Source organism: Saccostrea echinata, unplaced genomic scaffold (genome assembly GCF_033153115.1).
Source record: "Saccostrea echinata isolate AGI-Se365-2 ecotype Australia unplaced genomic scaffold, CSIRO_AGI_Sech_v1 ptg000016l, whole genome shotgun sequence".
Classification (NCBI taxonomy): domain Eukaryota; kingdom Metazoa; phylum Mollusca; class Bivalvia; order Ostreida; family Ostreidae; genus Saccostrea; species Saccostrea echinata.
In genome coordinates this window covers 12,261,208-12,274,453 of record NW_026889765.1, presented here as the reverse complement: position 1 = coordinate 12,274,453, position 13,246 = coordinate 12,261,208, and the positions used below count along the sequence as shown (strand labels likewise).

Sequence of the window (13,246 nt, the reverse complement as noted above, 5' to 3'; positions counted from 1 at the left end):
AATATTAGCACACATGTTGGGCATTATCTAAAGCAAAGACCAAGATATAAAAATATATAATCAGTATTACTTTCTCTATTTAAACAGGATTTATTGTATTTGTTTTAAAATGACGTATATATATATATATATATATATATATATATATATATATATATATATTTCCTATGGGAATTTTTTTTAAAAATATGATAAAATTTTATTTCCTCAAAAGACAGAATATTACAAGATTTTTGTTTAACAATGTGCCAAGCTTTTTCCTTCCACAAATCAACACCAAAATTAAGAAACTGCAGTGGTGGATCTAGATAGGGTTGTGGGGGTTTCAACAAACTCCTTTGGATTTGCTTAAGAGAGAGAGAGGGAGAGAGAGAGAGGAGTCCCAAATATTTGTGAAGAAAACTAAGTTGCTGTTGAAAAATAAAATCTGTAATGTTGCATGCACTGTTTTATTTCACCAGGATAAATTAACAGATTAATATCAGATATATTAATAACAGATCACGCATTTCAGTTTGATGCCTCATAAAAGGCACAACTGGTTTGCGGCCAATTTGTGACGCTTGCGTCAATATATTTCTTGTTAAAATGTTCAACCCCCCTTTTGAAAAGAGTCGTAAATAAGAGCAATTAAGTTTTTGACATTGGTTTTAAAATTATTCATCAATCAATAATGAACTCTTCTTTGAATTCAATCAATTTTTAATGGCCAAACTGCCATTTAAATTGAACTAAATGGGTGAAAAATGTAGAGATTTAGAGTGCATGGTTCTTATTACTCTTCCGGTTCGGGTAAGTTTATCATGAAAACTATCTTTCTCGAGATGACATTTCACTTGCCCCGGGCAACAGGAAAGTGTAATTCTAGACCCCTGCTATTGCATGCATTTTTGTCGTTGGTTAAATCCCACAAAGCAAAATATAAACAATTCACTGATCAAAATGCACTTGTCAATGTGACGTCATATGTAAAATTTGACACAGTTTGTATGCAGTGAGAGGTGGATCAAGCTATATTTTTGTCCATCACTTTCATGAAAGTGATGGGACATTAAATCTCATTCATCTGTCAGTCTGTCCGTCTGTTAGTCTGTCACAAAACATTTAACCTTGGTAATAACTTTTGAATGAGAAGAGATAGAGCTTTCATATTTCACAGGGACATTACCTGTGACATGATGTTTTTAAATATACTTTGATTTTTGACCCATTGACCTAGAAATATTGTCCCCCAATTCTAAGCCAATTAGTACCTGAGAGTTAGTCATGGTGACCTACTCATCACTTGTCATTCTCTGAGGACCCAAGATGCATCAACTAAGTTTGATGATTCTAAGCCAATTAATACCTAAAATATTTTTAAAATTATAACCATAAAATTTCAAAAGTAGGTCACAGTGACCTACTTTTCAGATGATATACTTTGAAGACCCAAGTTGCATCCACTGACAAAGTTTGGTGATTCTTAGCCAATAAGTACCTGATATATTTAAATAAAGCCATAAAATTTCCAAAATAGGTCACAGTGACCTCCTTTTCAGTAGACTAACTCTATGGACCCAAGATGCATCAACTGACAAAGTTTGATGATTCTAAGCCAATTAGTTCTAGAAATATTTAATAAAAGTCATAAATTTTTAAAAGTAGGTCATGGTGACCTACTTTTCAGTCGACCTACTCCGAAGACCCAAGATGCATCAACTGACAAAGTTTGATGATTCTTAGCCAATAAATTCCCAAAATAATTAATTATTGTCAAATAAATTGAAAACGGTGACCTACTTTTCAGTCGACCTACTGTGAGGACCCAAGATATATTAACTGACAAATTTTGATGATTCTAAGCCAAATACTACCCGAAAATATTAAATACAGGCATAAAATTTCAAAAGTAGGTCAGGGTGACCTACTTTTTAGTTGTCGTACTCCAAGGATCCAAGATGCATCAACTGACAAAGTTTGATGATTCTAAGCAAATTAGTTCCTGAAATATTTAATTAAAGCCATAAATTTTCAAAAGTAGGTCATGGTGACCTCGTTTTCAGTCGACTAACTCTGAAGACCCAAGATGCATAAACTGACAAAGTTTGATGATTCTTAGCCAATTAGTACCCGAAATATTTAATTATACTCATATTAATTGAAAAGTAGGTCACAGTGACCTACTTTGTAGTCGACCTACTTCGAGGACCCAAGATGCATCAACTGACAAATTTTGATGATTCTTAGCCAAAGAGTACTGAAAATATTAAATACAGCCATAAATTTTCAAAAGTAGGTCACGGTGACCAAGTTTTCAGTTGTTGTACTCCGAGGACCCAAGATGCATCAACTGACAAAGTTTGATGATTCTAAGCCAATTAGTACCTGAAATATTTAACTATAGTCATATAAATTGAAAAGTAGGTCACTGTGACTTACTTTTCAGTTGACGTTTTTTGGGGACCCAAGATGCATTAACTTACAAAGTTTTATGATCATAGGCCTTAAAATGTCCAAATTATGCCTCTAAAATGCTTTGAAATGGAATGCCTGCAAAGTTTAAAAAGTAGATCACTGTGACCTACATTTAATAAATAGTATTATGGCACCAAGATGCATCATCTCACAAGATTTAATGATTCTAAACCTCTCAGTATTTGAATTAATGACCTTAATTGTTTTGAAAAAGATTAGCCATAAAATTCAGAAAGTAGGTCAAGGTGACCTACTTTTTCATCGACATACTCCAAGGACCCAAGATACATCAACTGACAAAGTTTGATGATCATAGGCCTTAAATTGGTCAAAATATGCCTCTAAATCATTTTGAAAAAGAATGGCCGCAAAATTTAAACATAGGTAAACAAAGATTACGAAGCTCACCTCGACGAATGTTATCTATAAGTAAGGCAAATTTCATATAATATTTTTTTTTCTAGTTATCCATGCAAGTTTGGTTTAAGTAGGACTTGTAGTTACTTGGAAATAGACCTGCTCAAATAACTTTTAACCTGTTAAGTAATCAAATAATTGTGGTCAGTTCCAACATCTAAAGCAAGTCTGGACATTTCATCCTTAGATGCACCATCTATGCAAGTTTAATCATAACAGGCCATAATATCATATGGCTTCTCTAAAAAAAAAATTACCCTGGTCACTCATCTGTAAAATGTAGGTCAGATTCAGAATCCAAAGCAAGTCTGGAAGTGTCCATCCCTAGATATATCATCCATGCTAATTTGGTTAAAATATGGCTAAAATTCACTCATGTAGAAAATCTAGATCAGATCCAGCATCCGAAGCAGGTTGGTTAGTGTACATCCCTAGATGCATCATACATGAAAGTTTGGTCCAGGTAGAGCTTACAGTTACTTGGGAATGGGATTGCTCCAAAATCTAAACCTGGTCTCACATGTGGAAATCTAGCTCAGATCAAGCATCCGAAGCAAGTGTGTAGTGTCCACCCCTAGATGTATCATCCATGCAAGTTTGATCAAGGTAAGGCTTATAGTTACCTGGGAACTGACCTGCTACAAAAACTTTAACCTGGTCACTAGGGCTGTCACGGTTCCAAAATTTTTCGGGTCGAGTCGGTTCTGTAAATTTTCGGTTCGGTTTTGGGTTTTTTGGGTCGGGTATTTACATCTATTTTAAACCTTAATTTCATGAATTTAACTTGAAAAATCTTTATTTGTTACATTAAATTTACATTGAAAACAAGTCGTCTAGACATCGGTGACTTGGCCTACTATTACCCACAACCTGACCATTCCTGCTCGTTTTGATAATTATCTAATACTTCCGTGACAAGTGTTTTGTCATGGAATGAAGTAGATTTCAGTTGTGATGTTTATTTATCACTGTTATCGTCATCATTCCTTTGATTTCGATGCCATTTTTTGTATTGAACAGACTCTAATATATAAACCAGATCCGAACCGAAATCCGGAAAAATGGAACCGGAACCGAACCGAACAACTTGGACCGCGGTTCTCAGTTATTTCGGGTACTCGTGACAGCCCTACTGGTCACTCATCTGGAAAATCGAGGTCAGATCCAGCATCAGAAGCAAGTGTGGTAGTTTCCATCCCTAGATGCATCATACATGCAAGTTTGGTCCAGGTAGGGCTTATAGTTACTTGGGAATGGACCTGCTCCAAAAACTTTAACCTGGTCACTCATCTGGAAAATCTAGGTCAGATCCAGCATCCGAAGCAAGTGTGGTAGTTTCCATCCCTAGATGCATCATACATGCAAGTTTGGTCCAGGTAGGGCTTATAGTTACTTGGGAATGGATCTGCTCCAAAAACTTTAACCTGGTCACTCATCTGGAAAATCCAGGTCAGATCCCGCATCTGAAGCAAGTGTAGTAGCTTCCATCCCTAGATGCATCATACATGCAAGTTTGGTCCAGGTAGGGCTTATAGTTACTTGGGAATGGGACTTGCTCTTAAGACTTTAACCGGGACGCCGACGCTAACGCCGACGGTATAGCATAAGCTCATCTCGACTTCATCGAGGGAGCTAAAAAATAGGTCACCATGACCTACTTTTGAGTCAATATGATATGAGGTCCTTAGGTGCATCAACTGACAAGACTTGATGATCCTAGTCCTTATAGTAAGCAAAATATCAACATTTTTATAAAATGTAATATTTGGTCAACTTTGAAGTGACCTTGAGACCATGCCCTTTGCCCCAGGGTAAATCCCCATGCAAATTTTAATCTACAACATATCCTCATCCTTTTGTGTAAGTTTGGTGATAATCTGCCCAGTGGTTCTTGAGAAGAAGATTTTTTAGCAACCAGTACTTTTGTTTCTATTTTCCTAATTATCTCCCCTTGTTTAAGGGTCACAACTCTAGTTTTAGTACAAATGGGAGCCCTTGGGCCAAGGATACCCTGCGTAAAATTTGACACTAATTGGCCAAGGGGTTCTTGAGTTATGGCCCATATTCTAAAAAGTTTACGCACACTGCACAAATGGCCATAGCATTAGCCCTTTGAGCCTTTGGCTCAGAAGAGCTAATAAAAGGGTCAAAATTGTTGGAACCCATGGAAAGACCTTGACACAAGGAATACCTATGTGTAATATGAAAGCCCTAGCTCCAACCTTTATAAACTTTTGGCCAAGGTTAAAGATTTTCAAAAGTGGGTCAAACTCAAAAGTCAAAGAGGTAAATAATATTTGAACCCAAGGAAAGGCCTTATCACAAGGAATATACATGAAAAGTTTGAAAGCTCTTGCACCAACAGTTCAAAAGTTCACAAAGAATATGATATGCCTGTTAAATATTGTTCAATTACTGTAACCATAAATGGTTTAGAGTGCAAAGAAGGAAATCATCTCAACCTTGATAGAAAGATTTCAATTATTTTTCCAATCCTGATGTTTAATGTGCATCTCCTGTGGTGTAGGTATTAATTAGAACAAATAATACATCATATTTCTCAGCTTGTTGTGTAAAGTTTTACAAATGCCCATCTGCAGCTTTGTTCATTGTATTTTTTATGAATGGTTATAATGCTACAGCCTAATAAAACATCAAAAACACTAACTATTATGTTTATCCTTTAGACTATAAAATTGTCATCTTAGTGAGACATGACACTCTCTGCAATTTGATGTATATAAAAATTAAAATAAAAAATATATATCAAATTAGTTTTAATTACTTTACACCAAATTAATTTTGAAAGTAATGGCTAGCCAACAAGAACTATTTAATCTCACGCAAACTATCAATTGCAAATGGAGGCTAGATTTTAACCCAAGACATATCAGCAGACAAAGTTTGATAATTCTAGGCCTCATAGTATTAAAGTAATGAGCCAGAAATAATAAAGCTGACAAACAAACAGACATGAACACCATAACATAATATGTCTCAAATAAAGTGATTAAAACATGTTTTAGATTTCTTTATCTTTTCAAACTGTGTCTGATGTACATATGATATTTCTTTATTCAGTCTTAGTCTCTTGTCAATTATGGAGACTGTTTCATTTTCTTGACATTATCACTGGATATAAACAGAAGAAAATTATCATGCCAAAAATTTTACTCATCACCAGAAACAAGCAGATTATGACATCCACTTTTTCTCAGTCAAATTTCGCATGTCCAGGATTAGTGGATGGGTGCTCTTTTTGCACCTTGGAATTGAAACTACTGCTTTGTTGATGAACGTCAATGTTTAGAATTTTTTACCATTTTTGGGATAAAATTTAGAACAGTCATTAGACCTTTGAATTCAATACCGGTATACAAGTGTGATGATATATTCTGAAGTGAAAAAAAAAACCACGTTGATCATATCAACCAATTAGATAAATTCCAAACAAGTTTTTTAAATTTTTATTTTAGAAGTTTCCCAAAAATTAAAGATGACACCCTCCAACAGATACCTTGTCAGGTCCTGACCTAGTAATCTCTCCTCAAGGTCACTTGGCCCATTCACTTTAGTCCAGATGGGTGCCATGGCAACAGATACTCCCTGGTCATTGGAGCCCATTTCTGCCCCCCACATCCATGCAGGCTTACTGATGATCACAGCATTTGTCTTTTTGACCTGATCTACCTCAATGTATGTGCACTGTTTTAAAAAAGAACATAATCAATACTAAAAGTGCTTCAAAAACAAACTAGTGCTCATTTTGAGACGTCCCCCACATGGTTCCTTTACTCTTTAAAGGTACTGGACTCTTGAAATTTGTCATACATGTAAAATTTTATGTATGTATCCTACACAACAAAGAATATATATCTTTTATCTACTGTATACAGGGAAGATTTTATCCCTTGAAGTGGAGAAGTGAGAAAATTAAAAATGGTGCAAATTTAAAAAGGAGACAGCATTATCTCTTTTACAAAACTTTGTTTGGGAGAATTTGAAATGGGGCAAAATGGTTGAAAGTGTGAAAGGACAAAAATAACCCTGTATGCATAAGTCCTGGCTCAGATGAGACTTAGTAACTGGTCACTCACCTGCCTTTCTGATTAAATACTTGGTTATTATTCAAGTAAAAATTCAAAATATTAGCCTACATGTACCTATCTTCACAATCGCATCTTGTTCTTATTATAGAGTGAAAAGAAAAAATATAAAACTCAAATATTTTTTATAAATACATGTCAACATTCAATTTTAATTCAATGGAACCTATTGATTATCAATATCAAATGTAATACATTTCATAATTTTTGATTTTCATGTTCTTGACCATTCGCAATGGCATGTACAATCCCAATCCTATAAATAAGACCCTCAGTTAATGTTCCTATACAATAAATAAGTATCTTGCCATGAACCACTAGCATGCTGGAGTACATGTAAACCATAACTGTCAGCTACATATTGGTTTGTATTAAATCATGCATAATTTTTTCTTATACATAATCAAATACTGATTTTTCAAGTAACAGTTACTCATTGCCAACCCTTAATAAACAAGAGGCCCATGGGCCACAATGCTCACCTGAGTTACTTTGGCCCTGCTGTTCTTCACCAGATTTTTCCCTTGTAATAATACTTATTGTGGCCCACAGTGATGATTCTGTGAATTGGCCAAAATATCTAAAATAGTTTGAAAGTCGAGGGGCTGACAAAATATGGGCTTTAGCAAGCCCAAAAAAGGTTTAAATGAGGGACAAAAATTGAAGTGTAACAGTTTGTTCAACAACTTTTACATCTTGACCTGGCTGAATGAACAGCCACGCCATTGTAAGGAAGTCTCAGTCATCCCTGCTTTTGTGTTTACCTTACTTGGAGATATAAGAAAACGTCTGATGATGCAGATTAGATCAAAACACGGACGAAACAACTTGAATTTTTTATCCAGACAAAAATGGAAATGGATCACTGCAAAAATTGAAAGTATTGAAATATCAGAAAGCACTCATAAATATCGGATTCTTTCAAATTAGCGGAATTCCGCTAAATATCGGAAAAGAATCATCACTGGGCCCAACCCTACCCCCTGGGAGTCATGATTTTAACAATTTAGAATTTACACTACCCCAGGATGCTTCCACATAAGTTTCAAAATTTCTGGCCGGTGGTTTTTGAGAGGAAGATTTTTAAAGATTTCCCCAATATATTTCATTGTAAACATCTGATTCCCTATTGTGGCCACATCCTACCCCCGGGGTCATGATTTGAATAATATACAATCTACACTACCCTAGGGTGCTTCCATATAAGTTTCAGCTATTCTGACTCAGTGGTTTCCAGGGAAGAAGATTTTTAAGATTTTTCCTATATATTTCAATGTAAAAATTGGATTCCCTATTGTGGCCCCACCCTACCCCCAGGGGTCATGATTTCAACAATTTAAAATCTTCACTACCTCCAGGATGCTTCCACATAAGTTTCAGCTTTTCTGGCCCAGTTGTTCTGAAGAAGAAGATTTTTAAAGATTTTTTCTATATATTTCAATTTAAAAATTGGATTCCCTATTGTGGCCACACCCTACCCCCGGGGGTTGTGATTTTAACAACTTAGAGTTTACACTACCCAAGGATGCTTCTACATAAGTTTCAGCTTTTCTTGCCTAGTGGTTCTTCAGAAAAGATATTTAAAGATTTTTTCTCTATATTTCAATATAAAAATTGCATTCCCTATTGTTGCCCCGCCCTAACCCTGGGGATCATAATTTTAACAATTTAGAATTTACACTACCCCAGGATGCTTCCACATAAGTTTCAGCTTTTCTGGCACAGTGGTTCCTGAGAAGATTTTTAAAGATTTTTTCTTTATATTTCAATGTAAAACTTGGATTCCCCAGGGGGTCATGATTTTAACAAGTTAGAAGCTACACTACCCCTGAATGCTTATACAGTAGTTTCGACTTTTCTGGCCCAGTGGTTCTTGAGAAGAAGATTTTTTGATGAACCCACCCTATTTTTGTCTTTTCTTGATTATCTCCCCTTGTAAGGGGGCTTGGCCCTCCATTTTAAAAATTTAAACTCTCCTTCACCCTAAAATGCTTTGTACCAAGTTTAGTTAAATTTGGAAATAGTTAAATTTTGAAAATGTGAAAAGTTTACAGACGGACGGATGGACAGCTAGACAGACGGACAAAGGGTGATCAGAAAAGCTCACTTAAGCTTTCAGCTCAGGTGAGCTAAAAACCTCAAACCTCATTATTTTACTCCATGGGACAGAGGAAAAAACTTCGAGATATCCAATGATTCAAGATATCGAGGATAAAATACTTAAAGAAATTAAGTGGTTGGGACTTCCACATCACTTCGACATATCAATGGTATTTGAGATACGAGTACTGTGTTTGAGATACCGAAGTTCAACTCTATATTTACACCTGCACTTTCTAAAGAAAGTGCAGGCATATTGTTGTTATCCTGGTACACCCGTCCACCTGTCATATTTTCCTCTCTCTCTAAATCCTCTTTTATTTTAAGAAATAATTAATTCACAATTAACACCACAAAATAGACTGTATATGAAATAATCCTTTGTGTTAGCAACACAAACACCATGCGCAAATCAAAGAACATGGTAAAACTAGAATTGCTGTAATTATCAAAGGGTGCTTGTAACTTCAAGAGATTGCAAAAATGCCATCTAGAAATTTTCTAAAGAGGGGGTAGTTGAAGCAAATATGACAGGAATAAAAAATGAATTTGGGATGTGTTTCTTTGGGTGAAGCCAATCAGGGTCACCCAGGTAGGTTAGCCACCTTTTCAGATTTATCAAAACTTTTGAACAGCTTGAATTCTGTGCATACTCCTCCTGAATCGTGTGATCTTTACACATTTTACCTGAACTTTTGCACCATCTGAATTTATTTTAGCTGTCTTGTAAATCACTTCCTGAACTTCTGTTGCTGGTCTTTGAGAGTTTTTCCCAAGAATGACAGCTTTGTCCCTTGTCAATGGTGGCAAGACCAAAAAACAATCAGCCATAATCTCCTAAAAAAAATAATAAAAATAATTAATATTATGATGATGTCATCCTCAAAAACAAAAAAGTTACAAATAATAACATATATAACCACATTAATGAAAGGTCCATGGGCCACAATACTCACTTTTGCCACAAATAGATTATTTTAAGTCATAATATTAACCTTAAAGTCCATGATTTTTAACAAGATCACTGTAAACTAATTATTATTTGCAACATTTTTTTATTCTTATATCACCAACATGGCTGTAGGAACTGGGGGGGGGGGGGGAGTATAATTTTGCCAATATCTAGAATACTATAATAAACATAGCTACTATATCCTTGTGCCCCCTCAATGATAACATTTGATGACCTTTTTTTTTTTTTTTTTTTTTTGCTTGTCAAGGAACTTTTGGAAATTGAAACTGAAATTGCTTCCTACGGGCCTGACCAATGATGACGACAATTAATATTCACAACTGTTCTATATTATATTCAGGACTAATGACCCTCTGCTCTAAATTTCACAATTGTTTTTTTAAACTTCCCAACATTAATTTTCATCAAGAGCTATAGCATCAGCTTCAAATGGAAAACAGTATGAGGTATGAAGCCCTGCTTATTTTTTCAGAAATGATTTTTATGTCGGATCATGATATGAAGAAATTTTAACACAGAGGATAGAAAGAGTAATGATTTATTATCACAACATAAAATTAAAAACATGAGGTGTGTATAAAAATAATATTTAGTATCATACCTATTAAATTCATATTAGAAAACATAATAAAGCGCTGCTTCCTATGTCAGAATATCACAATGTTGCATGTAGTTGTAAGAAATGAATACGTCTGTTAGCAAGAGTTATCTTTCTTATATTTTTTTCTTGGAAAAAAATGTAATACTAATAAAAATTCTATATCCGGTACTTGAAACATTAAACCATTTTCAAAATGGTCCTTAAAAAGATAGAACTTATTCAATTTATAGGGCTTTTAAAACTGATTTGAAATGGGTTTTTTTGTTAAATATAATAAAACAATTTGAAAAGTATAGGCAAAGGAAATAGAAGGCAATGTTTCCAACAAATGTCAGGTTAGATCATATTGACTACTCCAAGGTTTTGATAAGGAAACTCTGATTATGAAAAGTACGAGTAGTAATCATATTTTATACTCTGAAAGTTATCTCTCTTATCAGAGGGTAGGTCCCCCTTAAGGTTTTTCATTTTATTTTTAAGAATTACAAGATTTGTAACAGTTTTATACTTCACTGGAGCAACAAATATAACGGCAATATGTGGCCAATGCAGCTTCTAAGTATGAACTCTGTGAAATATGGAGATAACGAACAGTATTCAAGCTAAAAGTCCATTCAAACAATACAAATCGAGAGTAGAGCAAACATGGACCTCCAAAAACATCAGAGGTGGGATCAGGTGCCATGGAGGAGTGAGCATCTCTTGCCGACCGGTCACACCCCCTGTGTGCCTCCTTGTCATGATTGGGAAATAACAGAAAAATCCACCAACAATTCAGTGTGTAAATAATGCCCTAACAATTAGTATCATCACAATTAGCTTCATCATTTACACTTTTCAAGGTGTATATACCTGTACCTTGCCGTATTGACGATTTATGGGGAATTAATTATCTTTACAGTAACTGTTGGTTTACAACAATTTTTTTTGTCCATTTAATAGGTATTTGAGGTTGGTTGATTGATTAAAAAAAGGTCAAAAGACATAAATTAAAAACTGCTTTGCATGATCATTGCTGTGACATTTTAGTGGTCAACATTTAAAAACAAAAAATATTATTAAATAAAAATTTTCTACAAGTCTACTGTTCTTTATAAAAAGTTTTAGTCCCCATGATATTTTTCATACATGCTGTTTTAGCAAATTTAATTTAATCCAGATTTTGATAGCTTCAAATTCCGGATTGGAATTCAGTAAGGGGCAGATCACTCTAATTGAAGTATATTTACCACTCGAATATATATTTACAAGATGGCAGATATTTTCCTTCATGCAAAATCATTGCAATTTGTAATTATTTAAATGATTGAATAATTCCTAGCTCTATGATAGCCTGAGATCCAATATTGTAGAAAAAAAATACCATGTTATGTTCACCTGCAGGGACCTTCCAGGTGAAAATAAGATTTTATTTTAATTTTTTTTAAATTAGACTTACAAGAGGTCAATGGGCCATAACGCTCACCTGAGTCAATACCACCATGTTCTTTTTCATCATCAGATTTTTTTAAAAAATATATTCTTAATATGTAATCGAAGATTACCTGCAAGCTCACCTTGACGAATGTTATCAGTATAGGTAATGCAAATCTCACATCATGTTTTCTTTATAGTTAGTGTGCATCCTGAAAACAATATTCATGCAAGTTCTGTGTAAGTAGGTCTTATAGTTCGATTTTTAAATATTTTTTTTCCAATATATTCCTATGTAAAACAATGATCCCCAAGTTTGTTCAGATCATGACCCCGAAGGGTAGGGCTGGGCCACAATGGGCAATCAAAGTTTTACACAGGAATAAATACAGAAAATCTTTAAAACTTTTCTAAAGAACAGCAAGCTCATAACTAGTCATGTTTACATGGAAGCATCCTCAGGCAGTATAGATTCAGGTTTCTTCAAATCATGAACACTGGGGCTATGGTGACACCACAATGAGCTATTTAAGTTTTACATAGGAATTTATAGGAAAACTCTTCAATAATCTTCTTCTCAAGAACAGCAAAACAATGATTAGTCATATTTCTACAGAAGCACTGTCATGTATCGTCATGCGACATGTACTGATGGACGACAATATGTGCAGTAAGGGTAGCTACATTGTTGCCGGTGACAATATCAACAGAACGACAATATGTACCTTTATATTTGACAATCATGCAGTATAAAAAAGTATTTGAGAAACATCAGTGTGATTTACACACAAATTACATTCACAAACAAACTACAAAAAAAAAAAACCTAAAAAAAAATCTTTAAGCAGAATTAAAATCTGTTAGGTGATAATAAGTGCAGTGATGTAGGCACATAATATCGATTATAATAACAACTAGATGCAATCTCGTTGCGAGCAACGAGTGAGTCTTCTGTCCGATTTTTGATAAGATGAGATCAGAATTTGACTGAGATTTTTGTTCAAATATGATGATAAAAATAAATTGTTAAGATGAAAACTTTGCTTCAGTAGTGTGTATTAAAATATTGATCATTAAAGAGTTATAGATTAAAGACTTTTGGCCCGTCCTGGCCCCTATTTTGAGGGGCCAGTCCTTTTTTCTTGGTATCTTCTTATAGCTCTCATGATTTTGAACATT

The 13,246-nt window shown here is 34.5% G+C and overlaps 1 protein-coding gene across 1 annotated transcript in view; it reads right to left on the bottom strand.

The window, feature by feature from the left end:
- Window positions 1-13,246, bottom strand: part of LOC133188456 (secernin-2-like) — a 66,564-nt gene that overhangs the window by 35,806 nt on the left and 17,512 nt on the right. Inside the window, exons 2-3 of the mRNA XM_061323894.1 lie at window positions 9,768-9,917; window positions 6,392-6,579 (exon numbers count right to left, since the gene is read on the bottom strand). Coding sequence (XP_061179878.1) covers window positions 6,392-6,579; window positions 9,768-9,911 — 332 coding nt within the window. The 5' untranslated portion in view covers window positions 9,912-9,917. The remainder of the gene's footprint in view (window positions 1-6,391; window positions 6,580-9,767; window positions 9,918-13,246) is intronic.